Below are 23,942 nucleotides of genomic sequence, written 5' to 3'. Positions count from 1 at the left end.
TGAAATTCTTATAATCAACCTAGTAGAAACTATCACAAGATGCTATTGGCTTGGTGCAAGACAACAGCAAGGACACAGGACCAGAATTTATTGCCATACCAAACCTAGCATGCAGGAAACATTATTGCCATTTCAATCCAGTGACTAATTCAAGGGTGAAGAATCATGTCCTGCCAGGATCACCTGTAATCAAATTGTGGCTGTGTGCCACTAGGCCACAGCCAAATGCTGGTTGGAGTCTCACACAGTGATCAAAAAGGCAATGAGACAGCTCTGTAAGTATTATAGATTCATCAATACAGCACTTATTACTGAGAACCTGAGCTAATTAGCACTGCCCCTCTGACAGCATCACATTAGGATCCAACCCATCCCCTCCACATGGCACTGCCTGGTGCTGAGGCAGTCCTCACAGCTCATCCATCCTGTTGGGATGACATGAAGCACATACTCCAATTGCACTTCTCATTCAAATCACCCAGCTACAAAACTCAACTACAACAGTTAAACACAAGCAACACAATCTAATTTTGTGCTTCAGAAGATCAACTAAGAGTCCCCTCACCATCTATAAATCCAAGAGCCAGACCTGGACGATTAGGACCGCATGTTTCCTAGGTGATAAGCCTTTCATTTTTCTGAAAGACATTTGAAATAGAGCATAGGAAGATTAATCCTCCCCAGAGAAGGAAGAGTTCACTGACTAATTTCTCTTGCATTTAGATGTCATAATTAGGCATGTTGATTCTTCTGCTTTGTTCCTTACCGTTATAATGAAATAATTAAGACAACTTCATGGAAATATTTGAACGCTCATTTCACTTTGTCTTCTCAAAACATGGGCCACCTAACAATCACATGCACACTCAAAGGGAAAAGCAAAGGCAGACTCTTGCCTTATTTATCTCCGTAATTCATCAGGCATCAACTTCAGGCAGCAAAGTGCTGCCTCAGGCTCCGCTCCATTTGCTGCCTATCATAACTATGAACAGCAACACAAATGAGATCCTTCTGGTGTGACCAGGACACACATTGCTCTGCTAAGCTCTCTCAGCAGCTTTATCAAGGGGGACTGCAGAGAGGCTGACCCCCTCCAAGAGTTATGAAGAAAGAAAAAGAAATATTTGTAATTCTCCTTGCAGAGACTCATCGTAGTGTTCTTACAAAATATTATGCAAATGTTATTTCCAGTTCAAATTGTTTTAAGATTCTTGGAAGATAATGCTAAAATGTCTACACTGAAGAGCGCTCATGATCTCTCCAATCTCTCAGACAGCAGCACAAGCAGGTTTTTCAAATACAAGTATGACATTATCCATGAAGGACTCAATCTTTGCATCTACAAGAGGAAAACATAAGACAAGTGGTTTGGGGGCTTCCTGATGGTCCTCAGGGATGTAAAGTTTGGCTAAATGGATCAGGGCCTGAACAGTGTGGATTGTGCACATCTGCATGGATACTCGGGAGTGCTGAAATTGGAAGAATTATGAGAAGGATGAATGAAGATATTAAACATGCAAAAAGGTCCAAGAAAAGCCACTTAAATTGAAAAGGATTTTCTCATGTCTAATTCAACATTACTAATTCAACAGCTGATAAGAGTTCTCTGATGTCTCCAGCATGTCTCAAATTTAAATAACTTTATGCAATTTTGTATTAAATATCCTTTCAAATATTAATCTTGTAAAAACAGAGGGAAATGCATATGTATTTTAAAACATGCTTGCTTCACAAATACCACTAAAGCAAACTGATACAAAACCATGGTCTCCCAGCCCCTGAGGGGCAAAGGCAATGACCAAAAAGAAAGAGGTCATTCCTCCAAAAGCATGCAGATGTGCTGCCCTGGAATATGACACCACATGTGTTAGATGTGGATGAGTGTTTAGGTCCAAAATGAGCACAGAACTTTCCAGAAGTGGGGCAGACTGGTATTGAGCACTGGAGTATCTTGACCCAAGAAACGACATCACAGCCTTCTCCACATTTGCTCTTCATGTAAAGCCCACCCAGACCCTCATGAGTGATGTAGCTCTGGCAGAGCACAAGCTGTTAACATTTAATAGGCGTCTCCTGTACCCAGTGGTCACTGTGACAGCAGGGAACCAATGTTTATGATTCAACACTTCAAACAGAAATCTTAGATGTGGCTACCTCTCAACAGGAGGAAACATCTGAAGAATGTGTTTTTCTGATATTTTTACTCCCTGAGAAATGAAGGGTGCCTTCTGTATGACTCACATCCATGTTTTTCACTTGTGATATTTTTAAACTCTGAGATCCAGAGCTGATTGGAATGCAAAAAGTATGACTTTTCTCCCGTCCTACCCCGAAGGGCCTTTCAGCCAGTGACAGGTGACAGTAGGAACTGGGAGTGGGTCATCTCCAGGTGTACAATGGGGGTAGAAAGCTTAAAAGAAACAGCTTTAGAATTTATGGATGTCAGCCATATATGAAAGCTAAAAGGTTTGATGAAAAAGAAGTACACAGATTTCTTTCCTATGAGAACACCATGTGTATTTGAAAACAAACAGAAAAACCCATTCAGAATAAGGGCTCCTTTCTCTCCCTCCAGCCAAAAGTATCTTTACAGTGTAGCTGAGAGGCAAATTTTTAAAAATGCAGTTAATTAAAGATACAATTCAAAGAGATATCCTCATGAAAAGTGATCCAATGCAGATTGTTTACATGAATTTCCTCTCACTGCACATTCCTTCCCAAATTCTGCATGCTTATATTAGGGCATCATGGAGAAAACCACACCTGTCCTCATTGCACCCAGACTGTGCAGATCTTAACTGTTCAGTCCTCAAAGAGTCAAAAGATGCAAAAAACGAATACAACAAACAATGACAGAGGAGTCCCAATGCTTTGAAACTGCTCCCCAGCTTCTCTTTCAGCTTGGAGAAGGCTGAAGGGCTCCTTGCTGGACCAAGGCTCACCATAAAATCTCGTTGGCTAGGCTAAAATGTCTTTAGCATCAAGTCAATGTAAATGCTGCCTTTCTTTAAATACAGTTTAGTTCCTTTAAAGCACCATTCAAGAGACCTAAACGCCAGCCTCAAGCTCAGACACAAGTAAGCGTTCAAAGGAAACGCACAGGCAAGGTTTTGCTCTGGCAGAAAGATCTTGCTAATGGTTTCGTAAAACCTTTTTTTTCTCTGCAATAGCAAGAAAGCAGAGAAAAGTTGAGGCCGAAGAGCCACACAAGCAGTCAGAACAACAGTAAAACCTGGAAACTCAAAGGTAAGAGAGGGGTTTCTGCCCAGTCAGGGGGAAGGTGGCTGCAAACGCTCACAGGATGCAGGAGCACACCAGGCTCCTCTGTACTGCCAGTGTGAATAAACAGGAGTGAATCACCAAAGCATCTGAAGCAACTTCTTTTAAAAGAAATAACCTGCAAAGGACAGAAAACCTGACTAACGATTAAGATCAAAAGGGGTAACGTCAACACAGAAACCTATTCAGTCTATACAAAAATGTCACCAGCTCTCCAAGAGACAAAGAACACAGTTTGCTTTTCAGCAACCTAGAACTGTACAAGATACAGAGTTTAAATACATTTCCATTCAGATAAGTTACCTCTTCCCCTCCCCACCAGCAGCTTTTAAAAGATTCATCTTAAACTTACAGCACTGGAGGGTTTTTTCTTCTCAGATTTTTAATTCACTGGCATCATAAAGACCTTTAGCAATTTACAGTGTGAAGAGCACTTTCTCCTCAGATTGCCCTGCTTTGAGTCAGTTTGTACATTACAGTTACTTCATTACTTACATTGCATTACACAGGGGCAAACGCAGCAGCCGCTGCTCTCTGCAGCTGATGTGCCCCAGGGCCAGCATGAGCCAGATGTTTCCCAGGGCCCCACATCAGGAGCAGGGGCTACCCCAACTGCCCCTCTGGCTACACTAATCAAAGTGTTGCAATTAGCAAAATAAAAAAAAAAAATCACCAAGCCAACAAAGCAAAAACCCCATACCTATGGGAGACATCCAAATTCTGTTGAACTGCAGAAGGAACACCAGAGGGACCAGAATGTATTTCTTCTTGCCTCTTGTCATGATGGTCTCAGCTGTTTGTCCTCCTGTAAGTCAGAAGGATGCAAGCCAGACTCCTCAAACCCTCATGCTACGCTCCTCCCCTGTAGTTTTGTTGACAGTTGGATCAGGCAGAGTCACAAATTTCATGGTTTAGCAACCATGACCAATCAATGCACAAAGTTTTCACCCTGCCAGTCAGTTACTGTCTAACAAAATGGCACCCAGGCCAGAAAATCCCATGGGTTTTCTTTAGACATGTTCAAAGCAGAGCATTCCCACATCTTGTTGCCTAATTCCTGACTGCTGCTTTTCTGAGATGTCTTTCTCACAAGCACTTCCCATCTCTACAAACTACATGTTGGCTTTAAACATTGCAGACAATGCACATGGTAAAAACCAGAATAGACTGCAAGAATCTCACCTTCCTCTTTGAAGGTACCTGTGCTTTCTAGGGTAGTAAGCTGCTGCAATGCCAGGAGGCCTGTCCATAGGGAATAAATGTGCACTATACGTGGCATGTTGAATCTAATTTTTCTGTGTACCACCATATGGAACAGAATCTCAGCAGCATCAAACGTTTACCTAAACTCCATTAATGTCTTCTGCAAGCCAATATTTATAGCATACACATGAGTAGCTGCTGTCAGAGTGTGTATAAATGTTAAACTGAACTGTTAAAGAAACATAATGACAGATGTAGAGATGCTGAAGACTGCAATCTATTCTAATTTATGATAATTTATTTCCATCATCTGGAGCCCTATTCAGAAGGGAAAGCTGAATGCATCCCAAAGCGCATCATGGGGTGGAGTGTAAAAACCCCAGAAAAAAAAATAAAATCTCTTTTAAATAAAGCAAGAGTACTCTTGTCCTAACACCCAGGACATGCTTAGCAATCTCTCTGTGCAGAAGCAATACAGATGTGGGGTACTCAAGTTCTGCCTCTTGGCAACCCAGTGACACATGGGTTTCAATGCAATTTGGGAATAGCTGGGAACTGTTTGTCCCATGAGAGATGTCTGATCACTGCTGAGTCACTACTTTTGGGGGACTAAGCTGCACAGTGAACATTTATGAGCTCTTTCAGAGCCTCTCCAGCTGCATGAACAACCAATGCTGCACCCATGGGTGGCCAGCACTAATGAGCACGTAAATTTGAAGAGGCAAAGCCATTTTTAGAAATGAGTGAACTGTGCTGTGGTGAGCTGTATGGCAGAAAGACCTTTTCTGTTTGATTCCTCAGCAACACAAGCTGTGCTGGATCAGTTCTGCCACGAGACCCAAAACTCATCTCCCTCTCCTGTTGCTGTCATTCTGCTGTGAAAGCCATGGTGGAGAGGATGAAAAAAAGACAAGGGGGGAAAAAAAAAAAAGCAGTGACAGTACTTGGTCCCTGCAGTGGGGACCACCGCTGGGCCATGGAAGACCACAGGCAAGGAGCTCATTTTCATGGCATCATCCCTGCCTGGGAAGCGCCAGGTCACACGCAGCAGTGGCAGGAGGCTCGTACCCTGTGGCACAGCCAGCATCCCCTGCATATGTTGGCCCGCCGTGGAGCCAGCTCCTGCTGCCTGCCAGGGCCTCACAATCTGGACAGGCACAGATTTTGTGCTGGAACAGGCACCCTCTCTGCAGAGCTGCCTGCCACGAGTGACAGGCTGCCACAGCAGCCCCAGGACCACACGCAGCCCATGGAGCCAACGCAGCAAAACACGGAGGCTTAGGAATGCTGATTATCTGCTGAGCGAACTGTGCTGCTTCTGCACAGCTCTGAAAAATCCCACAGTTGGCCATAAAAAGGACTAGGCATACAATATATGCATAGACTACACCACCAGCATGCACTCATGGACTTACATGTCAGATGACAATTTTCAACCAAAACAATCTTCTGCATTTTACACTCAGTTGTCTTTTTCCAAGAGTTGTCATTTCTCCAAAAAATCTTGACTTTTCTAAGTGCCAATGCTAAGGGCTTGCAAAATCTACCCTGGGAACACCACTGCTGTGCCTGCAGCAAATTTGGGTTGGCCCCTTGTGCTGCTTCTGCTCTGGATATCAGGTGCCACAGCCAGACTACACCGTTCCAATGGGCAGAAGGATCCCACTTGGGATGATCCATCACTGATTTCTCCAGAAGGAGTGAGCCTGGGGCATCTCAGCAGGGTGTGCAGAGGAGAAGAATACAACCATTGCTGTAGAGAATATCTCCTTACAGAAATATTTTGTGCTGAAATATTGTAGTTTCTGTTGCAAATATTCATCCATTCATGATCTCACCAAAGTGCCAGTTTTCAAAGGAAATTGAGATTAAGAATTATTTTTCCCTCAAGTAAGTGAAATTTATTTTCCCAAAGCAGCTCTACCAATGACTCCTTTTGATGTAGCAATGACAGATTCTTCCCTGACACCTTAGGTACAGCCCAAATTGCAAAGGACAAATACTCCACATGATCCTCAATCACCTGCCCCAGCCTATAACCCATGAGGAAACTCTTTCTAATACCTTTCCTGCTGCTCTGTGCCTGGCTGCAAGAAAAGCCAGCCTGCCAAACTGGGTACTTGGCTGGGATTTATCGATGGATGTGCCCAGCCAACAACATACAGTGTTGCTTCTGCTCTCTAACTGAAGAATCAAAGTTTATTAATTCTTCCACTTGAAATTAAATCTCTTTCACAATAAAATCTCCACTCTTGGCCTCAACCCTCTCAATGAGTAATTCCACCAAGGAAACTCTTCTTACAGCACTGTTCACAGAAGATTAAAAAAAGGGAGTGAATATGTTTAGAGAGTAACTCTACTGAGCCATACTTGTGAATAATCCCTCTGTCCACATGTCCGTGGGTCACCAGTTGGAAAAGGCAGCCTGCAATGCACTCAGTTCTTGGCAGGGAGCAGCTTTTGCACTTTCATCCATCCTCAAATGCATCCTTGCGTCTGTGTGCAAGATTAGAACAAAACGCTGCTACGACAGAACAGCACACACCACGTGTATCAGTTCACCAAGATCAAAGGCACACAGCAGTGAAGAATTTAATTAAAATGTTAAAATTAAACAGGAAGGCATCCATTGTTTAATTTTTGGCAGGCATCTTCTTTCAAACTGGGTTCTAATTCCATTCCAGCGCACTGACTGCCCTTGGAGATGGCAATCAGGAGAGCTCTGCCGGATTTATCGGCTGCTGGATTTGGCAGTGGGGGAATCCCATGCTTGCTTTGGCTTTCAAGCACAGTCCCTAAAAAGACATTAAAAGAAACTGCTCAGCTTCAAAGGATAATTTTTGCTATATATATATTCTGCAGTAATAAGCCAACTTCCAGTATCAAACCTAAGCCCCTTGGGCTGGGCACGAGATACACCCAAGAGCATCGTTCCCCCTTAGAGTCCCAACAGGGAGGTGTGACCTTGCCATGTTCAACCACTTCAAGACACCCTTCCCTCCATACAAAGGCTGTTTGAAATGGGGTAAAAACCGGTGCAAAGAAGTGATGTTTTGTGTGCAGCACGGCCTCTGTGCAGGAAGGAGCAGGAGTAAGCAACTATGTGGTTTTAGACTCACACGCAGATGGGGGCCTTGTCTTGTTTGCTTTTGCTTCAAGCATACCTCCAGCACACAGCCAGGGAGAAGATTATTCTGCAAACAGTTTGAGCAAGGCTCAAGTTTGCTTGTTAAATAACTGTAAGATATTTCCTGGCTTCCTGGGTATTTTGATCTGAATGCTTAAGGCAGCCATAAACCATACAGCCCACCTCAAGGAGGTTGAGTCAAGAAGCCAGTTGTCTCCTTGGTTTTTGGGAACCTAGCAAGGAAGATTTTGCTTCTTCTTCTTTAATACTATCTGGAATGCCACAGAGGTTCTTCACCTAATATGAAGATTGTCAAATCCAGTGTCAAACATGGGGCCTCAATACAAGCACCCAACATGCACGTGACAAAGGATCTGAGCTGGGGCTTATTACTTCAAGCCAAAGATACATCACCTGAGAAATTACACAGGAGGGCACAGCATTAACATCAGGAAAAGGGAAGACCAAGGACAAACACAACAGACTTCTCTTTGAAATTCAAAGAGCTACTGTAGAGCTGTTACTATAAATTACTTCCTGATGTATCAATGATCTTGCTGATGTTGGGCAGCATTTCATTTTGAAATCTTCTGGGCAGAATTTCACCCTCAATACTTCAGGCTTTTGAGTATTTCTAGTGAATATTCAGCCAGGCTGTTTGCAGCAGGCTCTAGTATTTCTCATAGAATAAAGATCAAGTTGACAAGTCGGGACTTTTGCAAGAGAGTCAGATCAGATTTATTTCTGACAGCAGGTCTGGGACTGTATACCTCTCCTCTGAAAATGTATAACACTTCATTGAAATCTTCCTGCTCCAGTTCTTTTCCTGCTTCCTTAACACTACCTCCCTTCCTGCACATTTCAGTGACTAGTATGGGGTCTTCTATCAACAAGGCTTCTCCAATCCAGCAAAAGCCCCCTGCATCATGGTCTCTGATCACTGAAAACATCCTCACTAACTTCTGCCTTGCAATGGCCCAGCCAAACTGGGCTGGAACATCTGCACCAGCACTTATCCAGGACCTGGAGCCCACAGAGCTCCCCACAATATTTATCCCATGCTCAGACTGCAGCACTTTATGCTCCTCACAGTATTAGCTCAGCAGCTTTCACAGGCTCTGCCTCTAACACAGCCTTCTTTCTCCCAGATGCTAAGGTATTCTGGAAAAGGCACAGACAGAACAGCTTGCTCAGAGAAACACATTTACCTATTCATTAGAACATCACAAAAAAAGAAAGGTAAAACAATAAAGAGCAATGTGCACATTACTTCAGCCTTTCCTGAGCGTTTTTCCTGGGTCATGCACCTACCCCACTGCTTTAAGGGCCAAAGCTGACACTCATCTTGTGAGACCTTTGTGCTTTGCTCTCAACACTGAGGTCCATAACATTTGCTTCATGCCACAGATGGCTGCTCATCTGGAACATTCCCTCTCCTTAGGGGCCACGCCAGTCTAATCCTCTGCTGATCTTCTCCCCTGGCAGCATTATGAAAATACTTCACCACAGCAGAACCCAAGCTGTTCAACACAAGACTCTGTTCCCTCCCATCACAACCAACCTCTGAGCCTGACCCACAGGACTTCTCCCCTCACCATCCATTCCAGTTTAGGTTTGAGCACTTACAAATGCATGCAAATACTCCATCCAAAAACGTGGAGCATGCACTCATGGATGTGCCTGCATCCATAGGATACTAATGAGGCAACACTTAATATTTTTTTATATAAAATATTCTTAGAGAATACTTCCTTACTTAAATGAATGTTATATATCAAAGCCTTTCAATGCCATAAGTGTATCTACAATTATAATAATTGGAATCTCCATCATTTTACGTGGTTTAGGATTTTCCTTAAGAATGGGAAGCACTATTAGCTTTTTTAACTGAGTGAAGTATTCAGAATGGGAAAGCACTGCTTCCAAAAACAAACCTGAGGAGTCTCTACAATGGCCAGAAGATAAAACTGTGCAAATTAAAGAAAAAGCTTACAGTTTGCCTATATTCAGTATTCTTTCACTTTTGCCAAAAAGCAAGCAAGCTGTCACCTTAGCAACTATGTCACACTTTGCAGCACATATGCCACTTTGAACAAACACCTTAAACAGCATCTCCACACTGTATGTTCCTTTCTGTAATGTTCTTAACAGCACTCTGTAGATCCCCCGGAGAATAAAATCCATGAAGACCCCTCTGGCAGCTGCTGGGCTGGACAGACACAGCCAAGTGCTGTTTTCCACACTGCACCCCAGGCCCATACTAAGACAGAAATATTTTTATTCAGTGTCCAAGGGGAAACCTGAGCTTGAAAATGTGCGGCTTTGTCTTCCACCACCGGCCCTGTGCTGAGTCCAGTATTACCTGCTTTCTGCCTCTCCTCCTTCCCTGCTCAGGACAAGGTCCCTCTCCCTTGGAGCAGAGTGGACAACCTCACCAAGCAACATCTCCTGCCCCTTGGAATCATACACAGTGCCATGAGTGCAGGTTAAGCCGGGGACCACAGCATCCAAATGACAAAAAGGGTTCTATGAGAAGCATCTCCAAGCCTGTCCTCTCCCAGCTGCAACATCTGAATCCAGAGATATCAACATGCAGGGCTTTTACCCGGGGCTCCAATTATGCAGATGCTGATTTACAGGAGTGATGACTGAAACATCGCCCTCATAAAAATTGTCAAGGAGACTTTAACTGTGTTTGTCTAATAGCAGAACCCTCTATCTCTACACATCTTATTGCTAGTTTGAAAGTCAGATCATTTTTGTTCTTCTTTTCATAGAAACCTGGTTTGCATATATAATCAAATTTAGCATTAATGAGTCTCTTTCATCATCTTCTATTCCTAATGCTTCAAACAGCCACACTCAGATAAGAGCAGCCATTGAAATGGCTTACCATGAGATTTTACCAGTTTCACCCAGGTGTTTCCACAGCAGCAGCACACAACTCCAAAAAGTCCTGCTCCTGGAGCCCTGTCTCTCAACCATATGTGCTAATCCTACATAACTATTTTATACCAGGTCACACTCTGGGCTACTTGAGAATCATCAGGATTTAAATGAATTGTTAGGTGACCTTTTAAAATCAGCTCTTCCATGATCACAACACAGTCCTAAATGAAAAATGGTAGGCATTTTCCAGATGAAAGATATCATTTATTTACAATGTGGTCAGGCACTGCTGACCTTTTCTCTTCCCTTGTATCAGCATTGGTACCATTTTAACAGCAACTTTTTGATGAGCACAGTTCTCAGTTTCCAACCAGATATGCACGCAGATAATCATGGATGTGAACAGCAAAGCAGACAGCTCTCTGCAGACTGCGTAAAACATGGGATCACAAGACAGATTTCCTGTTCTTTTACTTATGTTCTGGGTTTTCAGTCTTTAGAGCTCCCATCTTTCTTCTGCTACCTTGATCTAAAACCATATGATTTATCAAAGCCAGAGGTTTCAGAATCGTGAGACTCGCAGAAGCTGAGACTTTAAGACACAAGGTAAAACACCATGGAGGCACTGCCAGTGCTTCTGCTGCCTTTATACCAGGCCCACTGGCAGAGAGACATGTGGCTTTCACATCTGCCTTCAATGAAACTACAAAAACTTTTCAGATCCTTCCTGTCACACACCACAGACCCTGATGTCTAATGGTAAAATCCACTTCCTGGGCTCTTCCTAATAAAAATAACTTGCCTGACGGAGTTCCCTGCCTTCAGATTACCCCAATAAGTGCTCAGAAGTTGCAGGCCCAAAGCCAAGGACCAATGAAGCCTGTTCCCAGGGCTCAGGTCTCTTGAACGCTCACATCCCAACAGGATCATCATGGCAATTTTTGCCTGCCCAGAGCTGCAGTGTATTTTGCATGCATTATGCTAAGCTGCCTATAAGAAATCATCCAATTAATGACAGCTTACAGAGAAGGGTTAGTTACACAGTAATTACCTTTCTAATAATAAAATACCATAGAAATGGATTTACATTTTTTGATTAAATCACACGTGTTTTACTGACCTGACACTACACATACAAGACCTTTGAGGTAGCAATTGGGACCCACTTTACAAGAACAGCTAAGTACCTACATTCCTGGGCAGACATCAAAAGACTTGGCAATATATTTTTAACAGTGTTTGTGCTTCTTACACATCAAGATGGATGGACACAGCACTAAATGCAGCATCTGATCCTGGCATTGCATAAGCAACATCACCAGACAATAAGAAATATTACCTTTTTTTAAGGCTTTCCTTTCATTATGATGGTAGAGAAGATCAAACATTCAGCTCTTCCATCCTGCATCCATGAAGAGCATTAAGCTTCAGCAAGCTAACCCTGCTCCATCAGCTAAGTCTCTGCCCATACCAGAGTAGCCAGCACCCTTCCAGTTAAGCAAAAACCAAACAAACATATGCAAATTGATGAAGAGCCTCAAGCAACTATAAAACATCTGAGGCCCATAATACACTAGACAGAGCAAACTACTAATCACACATGCTTCATACAAGCATTACCTTCTTATTTCTTTCCCATTTATTTTCAGCATCTCAAGATATTGAGGCTTTTCTAGGGCATACTTGAAAGCACGCAGTTACTTATGTCCATTTATATGCATGCAAATATAATCCAACAAAAGTGCTCCACGGCCAAATGAGCAATCAGCACTAGGACAAAAGACAAGACTTATTATCAGTCTTTCAAGATTCAGATTCCCCTTGCCTTCTGAGCACACATCTGTGTGCAAGGCAAGAGGTGCTAACCCTTTCAGAATCTATACCATCAAAGCAAGCTTGACACTTGCCAGGCAGGCAACTGTTTTTCCTGGCTTTTTTCCTGGCTCACCAGTCAAGTGATCACACTGTGAAGGCAAGGAAGCAAAGCAAGGTTAGCTTGGTCCATGTACACCACACACAGATTTTTCAAACCATCATCGTCCATTTTCCCCCAAAGATTTGTTGTCCAAATGCCCTGCAATGCTTTGGAACTCTTTGGTACATCCATAAAGATGCTCATAAGCAGTGATTATAGCCAGTCGTGCAAGGCCTGGAATGTGTGTTTTTTGCATAAAGGCAAGAATTAAAACAACTCCTCAGACACATTCGAGTTCACTGAACATCCTAACATTCACTTCCAAGTTGTCCTATCAAGAAAAGCCATAGTGTCCACAAGATTTGTCCTGCAACATAAATGATTCACACATGCCCTGATAAAGGCTGCACTGCCTTAGACAGAGCTACAATGTGGTCTTTCTTTGTGCCAAAAATACCCCCTGCCCATACCAGCCCAGACAGAGCTGAAAGCTGGTGGAGATGGGCGCTCAGTGCAAGGTACTTTAAAACACCAGCCTACAGATTACCCTATCAAGGCAATCACAGCATCTCCCAACTGGCACAATGGTGGAGTTTCTGCATCCCTGCTATTTATGGAGGAATACAGCAGGGAAAGACATTATGGACAGCACTGCAGCTCCTGTTACTTTACACAAAAATGGACAAGTATCAGGTTGCTTTGGGTTTGCAGAAGGAAAGCTGTTTGTGGCAATTCACAATGTAATTAACCTTCTCCCCCCACCCCTCCTGCAGCCTAGGGATACAAAGTTTCCATTTTTACAAAAATATTTCTGCCAGTAACAGCCTAAGTACAGCAGGCAGTTCCTATACCCATCACACTGCATGGGGAGAGCCTTGCTTTTCATTTAATTTCCTCTTCTAGGGCTCCAGAGAGGCAGCAACTGCAAAACAAACAGACCAAAAGTGACGAACTTGCTTGTCTTGCTCACTTTTTGCAAGCCCCAATAAAAGCAGTCTAAACACATCCAGAGAGTCACAGGACTGAAATTAATCCAGGGAGACAAATGAACATATTTCTTCTCTTTCATCTTTCCTTATTCATTATTGTCAGGTGCACATATAAGAGAGTTATTTTTCAAGTGAAGTTGTGAGAGTGTTTGTGACAGTGCTACTGGTTGTAGTGCCCCAGTGGATTAAATAAGCTGAGAAATAAGCTTTAGAAGAACATTCTTCCCATGCAAAGATCTGTGGAGTAACAGCCAAAGGAGGAGCAGGCACAAATACAGCTTTTAAACAGCTCTTCCCTGCCCCCAGCACATGCCATGAGTTGACTCAAAGCTGGAAACACCCAGGCCTGACCCAGTACAGCTGTGCGCTTTTTTCCAAGCTCAGATTTGTGATCCACATGCTTTATTGCCAAGGTGGAGTTCAAAAAATGCAACCCTTGCATAATTGCTGCAAGTCAATTTCTTGGTTTCTTTTCTTCCTCTTAACCTTTCCCGGGCCTGAGCCAATGTTGTCTCCAAACAGCTTCTAAATGCAATTTGTTGTCTGAAAATAAGATTACAATGTACATGGGAATTACAAACGAAAACAGTTTACGGTCCTATGAATATTCAGAAGAATCAGCCTTATCTCAGCAGCTTTTCTCTGGGTGTTAGGTGACCATCAAAGTAGGAAATTCAAGAAGGTTAGATAAGGTCCCTGCTCCTCGAGACAGAGGTCCATGTCTGAGCCAGACTACAGGTAAACTGGAATCTGCACACCTCAAGATTAGTTCTGCAACAGTTACAGTTTCACATCCGAGAAACATACAGCTGCTTCAGTTGCCTCCAGACCCACAAATGTGTGCACCCACAAACACACAAGTTTTAGCAGCAGAGGTTTATGAATAAAGACGTGCTCACCCCAGAGTCACTGTGAGCCAACCCAAACCGTCCAGACAATGAGTGCAAATTCAAGGCTGGATTGCATGGACAAGCTAAGGACATTTTCAGCCTGCACCACCTCCACCCTACCAGCCCTTCTGCGGAGCCCCCACAACTCTGCCATCTGTGCTGCAATACCACAGAGCCTCCCCCCAGGCACGAGAGCCACCCAACGCCCAGAATCGCTGCATCACTAGCTGGGCTATGAACTTTATTTCTTTGCAGATGCAATCTAGGACTCAAGTGGGAGGTGTTAAGGGGTGTAATTTGACTGTTCTGATCAAGTGCAAAGAGGTCTGTGAGGCTGCCGGGGGACACAGAAGCGGACACAGAATTGACTGGAGCATTTGGTCTTCTTTTAAAGTTTAAAATTATGATTAGGCTGATAAAAAGAGTCTGAGGGAGATGTGGACAATTAGTTGAGACTGGAGATGGTAAAGAGAGGTGGACAGCAGTTGGGAGGCATGGTAAGAAGAGAAGGAAGATGGGTGTAATAAGATTAATTGAATAGAGTTGGAATTTCAGTAATCCAAAAAGCCTTTTAAGTATATAAAAAAAAAAAAAAAATAAGGTCTTCCACACTCTGAAATATCATGAACTAAACTTGGCTTAATTCTACTTACACATACATGTCAAACAGAGAGAAAGTAATTTCTCAGATCATCTTAAATGTTACCACACTCTACACCCTTCTCCCACAATCCCTTATTGCCAAGGACTGGCCCACCTTGGCCGTGTCAGAAGAGCTCTGTTTACACACAGCTGTGTGTGCATGTATGTGTACACACACAGGCAACGTGCACTTGCAGCAGCCAGAAGAGTTCTACTTGTGGCTTCCAACCATGACAAAGGGAGCTTTTATATTTGGCTGTTGGAAGAAGTTACAGACCCAGGAAAGTGCCAAGAGAAGAGCTCCCACTCGCTGTCCCCAGGATGCCAACACACTGAGCGGGGTGGGAACAACTTTCTTGATGGCACAGCCCATGCCCATTGGTCCAGAGTCCTTCCCAGAAGGGCTCGTTTCCCAAGCTCCATCAGATACAGCCTCATCAGGCAGACAGCCAAAAGACCACGCTCCCGGTAACTATTTTCCATAGGAACAGCTTTGCTCCCCATTCTTCTGCCCCATAGTGAGCGCTGCAGACTGTCTGAAGCGCCCTCAGACCAGCACCTTGGGCTCAGTCCCTGGATGTCCTGACTTCTCCTTGAGGCAGGAGCAGCAGTGCCAGGTGGGTTTGTAAAGCTCTGGGCAAAGAACACAAGGGACCTTGTCTGTCCACTGCTACGTGCAGATGACCCCACTGTGAGGCCGCCCCATCCCAGGCCATAGCACCACCACATCCACCATCACCCAACTCCACAGGACCTGATGCTTCAAGGTGCCCGATGGGGAAGAGAAGCTGCTTCTAGTGAGCAGGGACAGAGTCTGGGGCAAGCAGCTGCCCCAGCACACCAAAACACCCCCTCACAGGCACCCCAGTCCGGGCTGTGCATTGCAGGTGCCAGCGTGTATAAACGCACCCGCACAGGGACGCGCCCCCCAGAGTACGCGCCTTACATAATTCCCCAGCCAGTCGGCGTTAGGGGAATGTGATTAATCCTCCATGACATGTTCTGAACTTTCCGTTCAGAAAGGCTCTCTGCTCCCGTAGACCTACTGGCGATGGATGTCATTTGACCCGCAGACTTCACTACGAATGAGCATCAGAGCAACACACAGTGACATTGCTCCGCACACCAATTATCTGCCTCCTTCCCCGCTCGGCCCAGAGACAAGTTTGCTAAATGCATAACGAGGATTTTATTTTCCTCGGTGTTGTTTTTTGTTTTTAAAATTCGTTTACAGCCAGCACAAGGAAAGGGGGGGGGGGGGGGGCGGGGAGGGGGACGGGACACCCACAAACCCAGCCACCAGACCGCCCCGCCGGCCACAGCGCTGTAGGACGCGAGTCCCCGGCCCCTCGCCCCGTGTCCCCGTCCCTTAGCCCGACCCAGCTCCCACCTGTTCCGACGGGCGGGCACTTTGGCGACAGCCCCCCCCCCCCCCGCCACCCTCCACAGCCCGGGACTCACCCACTCGAGCACCCTGAGGAAGGCCAGCGGCTCCTTCACCACTCGGAAAGTGCCCGCGGAGGCGAGCTGCGGGCAGAGAGAGGGGTCAGCACCGCGCCCGCTCCGCGCGCCCCGCAGCGCTGCGCCCGCCCCCCGCCCGCGGGGCTCCGCGTACCTGGTCCACCGCCTCCATGGCGCCGCAGCCCCGCTGCCCGGAGCCGAGCGGAGCCTCCCGCCCGCCAGCCGGGATGCGCGGCGCTGCCCCCGCGCAGGCCGGGCGGAGCAGCCGGGCGGGGCTCGCGCCCCCCGCACCGCCCCGCGGAGCCGCCCCGGCCCCCACCTACTGCCCCCGCCAAGCCGCCCCGGCCGCCGCTCCGGCGGTTCTTGTAGAGGTGTTAATCTTTCGGTAATTAGTATTATTATTTTTTTAATTTTTTTTAATTATATTTCTGGCAGGAAGGAGATGGAAGACATCGGGAAAAATGAAATAGAATAAAATTAAAAAAAAAAACCCACACAAACGAACTGCCTCCTCACCGCGCGCATAGAAACTATTAATATTTTAGGGGATGGCACTCGCTGCGCCGTGCTCTTCCGTCCCCTCTTCCCCTCCGGGGAGGAACTCGCTGGTCGCCCCCGCGGCCGCAGGGCTGCAGCTCTGCGCTCTCAGCTCTCGCTCCATCCTGCTTTTCGAGCATTTCCTTGACAGCAGAACAGCGTTTTCTGTCTTGCCGTTGTCCTGGCCTCGTTTCCCAGCAGAGCCTTAACGATCCTAATGCATCCCGGGTGGCACAGCCCGGCAGGAGAGGAGGTTCCCTGTGCCCATCCACGCTCACTGACAGTGTTTCTAGCTCCTTGTGACATTAAAACAGTGCTGTGAGGATTTTGCGATGGAGCAAGTTCCTGCCCCAGTACAGGCTCAGGACACAACTCCATCACCCTGTTTAAGTGCACAACAGCCTCTAGATTGAGACCCCGAGTCTGCAAACATTTGCATATTCAACTTCACTGGCACCCTGATAACCGGTTGTGCCACCAGAAGGACGCCAGTGCTCAAATAGGATTTCAGCCATAAGTAGGTCAGAGATCTGCCTAAAAAATATCTGAAGCTTTTACTCTCTGTAAGGAATCAGCCATCTGCAAAAGTTTAATAAGTTAATTAGTTTTGCTTAAACTAAATCTCTATTATTAAAACCCTAAACAATAAGCTAAATGTATTCTTGGAGTAAACAAGATGGGGTGGAGGGGGGGTGGGGGGAGGAGGAAGAAGATTAATTTATGAAGTTTTCACTGGAACTTGAGGCAGACAATTTTGTGTCAAAATCACAGATCTGGAACAAAGTCAGCTGAAGTCTGGTAGCAGTGGGACTGGGCCCAGTTTTTTAAAAACTTAAATAATCTCTTTTTTTTTAACCTTATCAAAACCAGCTTTCAGGTCAGAATAACATTTAATTTTTTAAATTAAAAATTCTTGTCTTTTCTGTGCTCTTTTCTTTCTACCCTAGGAAAAAAACAGGAAAGGAAAATGAATAATTTTCCTTACAAAATAATATCAAGTATACTTTATTTATATAACATCCTCTAGGGAATACAAAATACTTCTCAGCAGTTCTAGGAATTGCTAGATTGCAGTGCTGTGGAAGGCAGAGTCCCCTAACAGAGGCAGAAGGACAGAGCATCCATAAATCTCCAACAGACACAAGCAGGCAGGGACGCACAATCATCCATCTGACTTTCAGCCAGAACTTCTCCCCCTGGTACAGAGATGCAGGGCCAGGTCACTGCAAGCCACCTGCCTTCAGTTCTCATGCCTGAAGAAGAAATTATTATGGAATATCCCATGCTGGAAGGGGACCCACAAGGATCATTGAATCTAAATTAGTCCAGTCCCCAAGAGCAACAGGGTAACCATTCTGCCTCCTGCAGAGATTTCCAGCTCTGGTGTCTGGTATTCCCACCAACAAAGCCCTTGGCTGTGGGAAGTTTCATCACTGGTTGTTTACTGTGACTCTCATGTGCTGTTTCCTTTAATAGGCTCCTTTCATGGAGAGACTTACAGCTCTCCATGAAAGAGCAGTGGATATATTGAAGCAGTTCAAAAACCTCCTGAGAGATTAAAAAAAAAAAAAAAGATGAAACAAAAGTAGTAAAGGCATAACTTAGCAGTAGACTGGGGAAGATGTGGAGAAAATTATTTCCTTAATTTTATTAGTAGTGTATTCTGGAAGAAACATATGCCCCATCTCCATTGACTGCCACAGAGAACTAGAAGCCTAATTGACTAACCCTTTATTAATTACTTCCAATTATAAGCCTGAGATTTTAGTAGCGCCTGAACTGCAGATTTAAAAAATTGTCAAAGAAAGGAAAACAAAAGCAAATATTCCTAAAACCTTTACCAGTGGCAGGTTGCAAACTAGGATGGTTTCCCCGCTGTTCTCTAGGTCAGTGCACTTGGGTTTTCAGCAGATACAGGAGCTCCCTCATGCTGGTTTTGGGGAGGTTTTCTCGTTCCCTCTCCACCATCCTGTTTCATCTTGGTGCTCCTCAGTGCTTGGCCAGCCTCACCTCAGCTCCCCCACTGCCTGGAAATCCTTGCAGAACCATGGCAGGAACCTGGGTTTATAGCCAGTGTTCAGTGCCTCTTCTTGCCATTATTAACTCTTCCAGATGGCTATTAACATTTGTTCTTGGATATGGCAGTGTCTCCGGCTTTCATAGCTGCTCTCTCTAAATACTATCCCAGTCAGCTCAGAAGTAAGAGCATCCCCATCCCAGTTCTTGAGCGTCCTAGTACAAACTTTGCTCCGAAAATGACATTAAAGCTCCACACTTTTTTGATCCTACATGATAATACACACTCTGAAATGAATGTTCAGGTTAGCAGACATGATATGTCTGCAATTACTGGTGGTACAGCAAGAAGCTGTACCCCAGGACACTACATTATATTCACTCTTCTCACACTTGATGACTGGGCTTGACATGCATGAATCAATACAATCCAGAGAGGTGCAGTTACAAATCTCCATGCTGAAAGAAAAACAGGCTGGAAAGACTCAGAGTATTTCATAGGGACAGAATCTCATACACAGGAGTCTCCTGCCTTTTCCTTTCCTTGGAGAGGGTCCAGCAGTGCTGTAAGGGGAAGTAGCCATGCCAATCCTACATCACTGCTGAGGGCCAAAGTTCTCCACAGGACACCAGTGGAGCTTTAGTGCTCCTCAAAAAAAAAAGAAATTTAATTGGCCCAAATCCTAATAGGGCAAGTTTAAAAGCTGAAGTCCTAATTTCAGGATTAGCATTTTGTCCAGCCACAGGCAGTGATTTCTTTCCTGTCTCTAGGAAGCACATACCTTGATTTTTCATTTGGGTAGAAGGTAGGAAGCTTCCAAACCTTATTAATGGCAAGTGTGAGAACTGCATCTGTTAGATCTTATGTATCAGTAGGAAAATCATCAATATGTGCCTAGCCCTCATTTCTACCTTGGAAAGGTTTTATCAAAGGGCTTTGCCAAAAGATGTGTGTTAGACTTCTCCCAGCCTGCCTGAACCTGTGTTCTTGTAAATAATTTCCTACAGTGTTGCCTAAACACCAGACCAAGTGAATTCAGGCTTTTGCTGCACAGCCATGGACTGCAGACCACACTGTGCTGGAAAGGAGCAGATCCATGGAAGCATGACTGTGCCAGCACCACTCCTCAGCACATGGCTCTGGATCAAATTTTCCCTGTGGGAATGGAGAAATAGCCACTGCAGTATGGGGACACTAACTTAAGGGATGGTAGTGCCCCTGCATCTGCCCAGGGCTGCAGCAGTAAGAGCCATGCCAGCCTTGAGGGGCTGAAAAGGACACTGGGGCTTTGTTTTTCCTTGGGATGTCTGTGATTTATATCTTACTTCCACCTGCCAGTCTGGAAAGGGTAAGGGTTGATATCTTGTTCTCCTAGGTTGAACATTAAATGTAAGACAGGTGCACCTGCACACAGGTGTGTGCACAACAGGTAACTAGTAGAAAAAGTGTCTCTCCTTGCATGTGGCAGAGCACAAAGCCTATGACTCATGGGTCATCCAGGCTGCAGCAGCAAGAGCCGGATGATGGGGTCACCCAGTTTGAAACAAATCTAAGGCAACTGGTGTTAGCACCAGTGCAATTTTTTTGTGGGCAGTTGGGTGTGGAAATGAGGTCTCGCACACGCCCTAGGAGGACCATATGGCACTTAGCACACCAGATTTCCCAGCTCTAGCCAGGCCTCAGTCTCACTCTACCTGTCACTCTTCTCGAGATCCCTGCTGTCAAGGGTCACTTCATCCTCCTGGTGTCTCCATCAAATTTGTTTGCAGTACATTATCTCCTAGAAAGGAGAGCTGGGTGCCATCTCTTGGAGCTTTCTGTTGTTTTTAAATCTCCCAGTCATTTTGATTAGGTTTCAATATTTTCCCCTGGGGCTGTGTTCTGCTCCAGGAAGCTTTCCTCCTTTTCCTGGTGCAGGAGAGTTCACTCACCCATCCCAAAGCCAATTGCCAGTCATTTCATGGCTTGGCTTCACTTTTTTGGTGTGTTCACTCTAAAATGTAATAACAAAAGAGCAACAAAATATGAGGCCTTGGGATAGCCAAGAATTACCTTCCATGTGGCCAGGAATCACATATGGTGATCCATGGGAGAGACCAGACTCTTAGGTCCCTGCCAGGTCCTGTACCACATTTTCCAACACCCGTAAGCTCCCCCCCACTGCATTTTCAAATCCTAGGTGTAAACCCCTGGCTATAAATAATCCTTAATAAACCTAATTTCCCAGGGAATCTCATTTCTCAGTTTTCCCTGTGCGCAGATGGTAGGGCCAAGCATGGATATCAATCCCCCCTCACTGTATGTTAAGGTAAATAACTTGAAATGCCACAGGACTGCAGAACATTCTATCCTCAGAAGCTGAATGAAGTCTACATACAGAAACCCATGTGCTTGCTTTAGAGCAAAATAGCTTGGAAAACACTGCACTTCTCAGTGTGTTGCCAGACAATAAAAAGTCTTCAGGATTCAAATCAGCAGAGCAATGAGGCTATTGCTCATTATTAAGCTAAAGGTACAAAAGTATTTTTGAAAGGAGCTTTGTTGAATCAGCATTTGTTTTTCTAACAATATGCACAATTTCTTTAATCAGGGTTATTTTCAGAGTATAGCATGAAAATAATTATAGAGTACTTTCTGAAGGTTCAGTGATTAAGGCAAGAGCAGCCAGCTGTTTGGCTGCACTATCATGTCTACAAGTCATGATAAGAAATCTTATCTTAGTAAGGTTTCTAGATCTCATACAAGGCTCGCAACTATTTCTCTCCTGATCTCTAAGAATAGATGCAGAAATAATCTTCAGTGTTTCTTTTTGGATTTCAGTTATATGCCTGTGAAGTGAAACTAAAAATCATATTATTCAAAGTCAAGTTTTCCCTAGTCCAAAATGTTTGCCTGACTTGGCTACAACCTTTGTTCCATGTACAGAAAGTGATCCTGATTTGATTTTAAAAATGAATCAGTCTTTTTTCCTTTTTCTTCCTAATCCTTCACTGCCATCCAGTCTTGTCATTTTTGATCTTGGCTTCCAGAGCACATTGTCTGGCTTTAATCAAAAGCATTCTGTAATTAGGTTCCAGCTTATTTGGCTTAAACTATTTAAAAACAAAAAAACCCCCACCCAGTTTTGTGGTAAAACCCAGCTAAGTTTCTAAGGAGCTGAACAGGGGTAGCTTCATTTCATAAATGTATCAGTGGCAACCAAATTCATCCCTTAAAATCATGGGGATATAATTTTTCCTGGGCATTTTGAGGGTGATTTTGTACACAGGAATGTGAAGAGCACAAATGAGCGTGAGAAGCACTGCTGCAGTCATATTCAGTCTCTCTCCAAAAACCTGGGTCTGGAGCTCTAGAAGGGACACTGTCAGGGCTGGGATCCTTCAAATCTGACCTACTTTTCCATTTCATCCTTTACCAAACCAAATGTTTAAATGCTAGATTTTTTTTTTTTTCCTTAAAGGAAGAGGGGAAAATGTCAGTGCACTGGCTCCAAGGAAGACTTGCACAAACCAGAGCTGCTTTGGGTTAACCACAGAGGAAGGGGCTTGTACCACATCCTGCATGGAGATGATGCCCTCAGCTGTCCCAGCCCCATGAGGGAGATGTCCACACATCCATGCTGTGCCCTGGCCCAGTGCCCGTTTAGGGCACAAAAACAACAACAAAACCCTAACCCACCTTGCTGCTGGTTTGCATGAGAAAAATCTCTTTTCAGGGTAAGGAATTAGAGGGTCAGGCCTAGCTGGTGGTGGGGAGGACCCACCTTGCCAGATCCAGGATTGAAGGAGAATTACCACAAACCCAAACTCTGCTCCTCAGTACTGGTATAAAGCACATGCACACCACTTACATCCGTAAGGAGGGATGAGGTAGGCATATTGCATATACACCTCCGTATCCCAAGAGGTATCTCACCTGTCCTTTCCTTGCTAAGGGAGGTTTTATTTACCTCCTTCAGTCTGGATTAAACCTTTGACAGCATGGTTGGGTGCAAATCTCCTATAACACAACATGGAAAATATAAACCTACCAAAATCCCCAAATTCACACCAGCACAGCCCTGCAAGTTAGAAGGTGTTCTTCACAGCTGGCTAATGAAACAGCTAATAAAAATACAAAAGACAGGAAGCATCCCAAACACCATCACTCTCCAGGGGATACCCATCCAATTCCCCGTGCACCCACAAACTGGAGTCAGGAGCTGGTGCCCCATCACTTCAGAGAACAACAGCTACTTCTCCTTAAAACTGCTACTTCCTGGTCTGAGTTCTCACAAACCATGAGAGGAAAATTCAGCCTCTTCTCCAGCTGGGGAAAATTCAAGCTCATGTCATCCTTTCCAGAAGGTGCCCCAAGCACAGGGCTGAAGATGAGGCCAGGCTGAGAGGCAAAGCATCATCTGGTGTGCAGCCAGGCAAGGTCACAGCAGCAAGGGGGGATGCTCCAAATCGATCAAAAAACTCATCAGGTTCCACTGGTGAAAGCCTGGGCATGCAAGGCATTAAAGACAGTGACCTGCTTGGATGTTCTTACAGAAGGCACCTGATTAATACTTGATGGGTGGAAAGAAGAGTTTGAAGCACAGAACCAGTTCCTGTCATCTGCAACAGAATTTCAAGAAGGTTTTAGGAAATGAGAAGTTCTCGACACCCTGCTTTTGGGGATCAGAAGCATAAAATGAACTACACAAGTGTAAATTATGGGGAAAGCAAGAATCTACAGCTCTCAAAAAACTGCCTATAACATCCCTGAACATCCATTCACTTGCCCTCCTTGCAGGCAATTCACACTTTATCTTTTCTTTCCTCACAGTTTTCCCAAGCACTTTCTCAGGCTCAGGGGCTGAGCAAGAAGCAGTGCTGTAAACCTTCAGGTTTTAATAAGGTGCTTTCTGCATCTAATTGGAAATTTTGCTAACCATTTGTCAACATATGCTGAAGTCACTATTGATAACACCTCAAAACAGGAGATTACTAATGTCATAAAATTAACT

The 23,942-nt window shown here is 44.8% G+C and overlaps 1 protein-coding gene across 1 annotated transcript in view; it reads right to left on the bottom strand.

Annotated features, from left to right (window-relative positions):
- The window catches only part of SYNPR (synaptoporin), a 111,181-nt gene extending 94,593 nt beyond the window's left edge, over positions 1 to 16,588 (bottom strand). Inside the window, exons 1-2 of the mRNA XM_069027859.1 lie at positions 16,550 to 16,588; positions 16,396 to 16,461 (exon numbers count right to left, since the gene is read on the bottom strand). Coding sequence (XP_068883960.1) covers positions 16,396 to 16,461; positions 16,550 to 16,567 — 84 coding nt within the window. The 5' untranslated portion in view covers positions 16,568 to 16,588. The remainder of the gene's footprint in view (positions 1 to 16,395; positions 16,462 to 16,549) is intronic.
- Positions 16,589 to 23,942: the final 7,354 nt, after the last annotated feature.

Source organism: Aphelocoma coerulescens, chromosome 12, assembly GCF_041296385.1.
Source record: "Aphelocoma coerulescens isolate FSJ_1873_10779 chromosome 12, UR_Acoe_1.0, whole genome shotgun sequence".
NCBI classification, from domain to species: domain Eukaryota; kingdom Metazoa; phylum Chordata; class Aves; order Passeriformes; family Corvidae; genus Aphelocoma; species Aphelocoma coerulescens.
The sequence above is the reverse complement of the archived record's forward strand: the minus strand, read 5'-3'. Positions and strand labels throughout refer to the sequence as shown.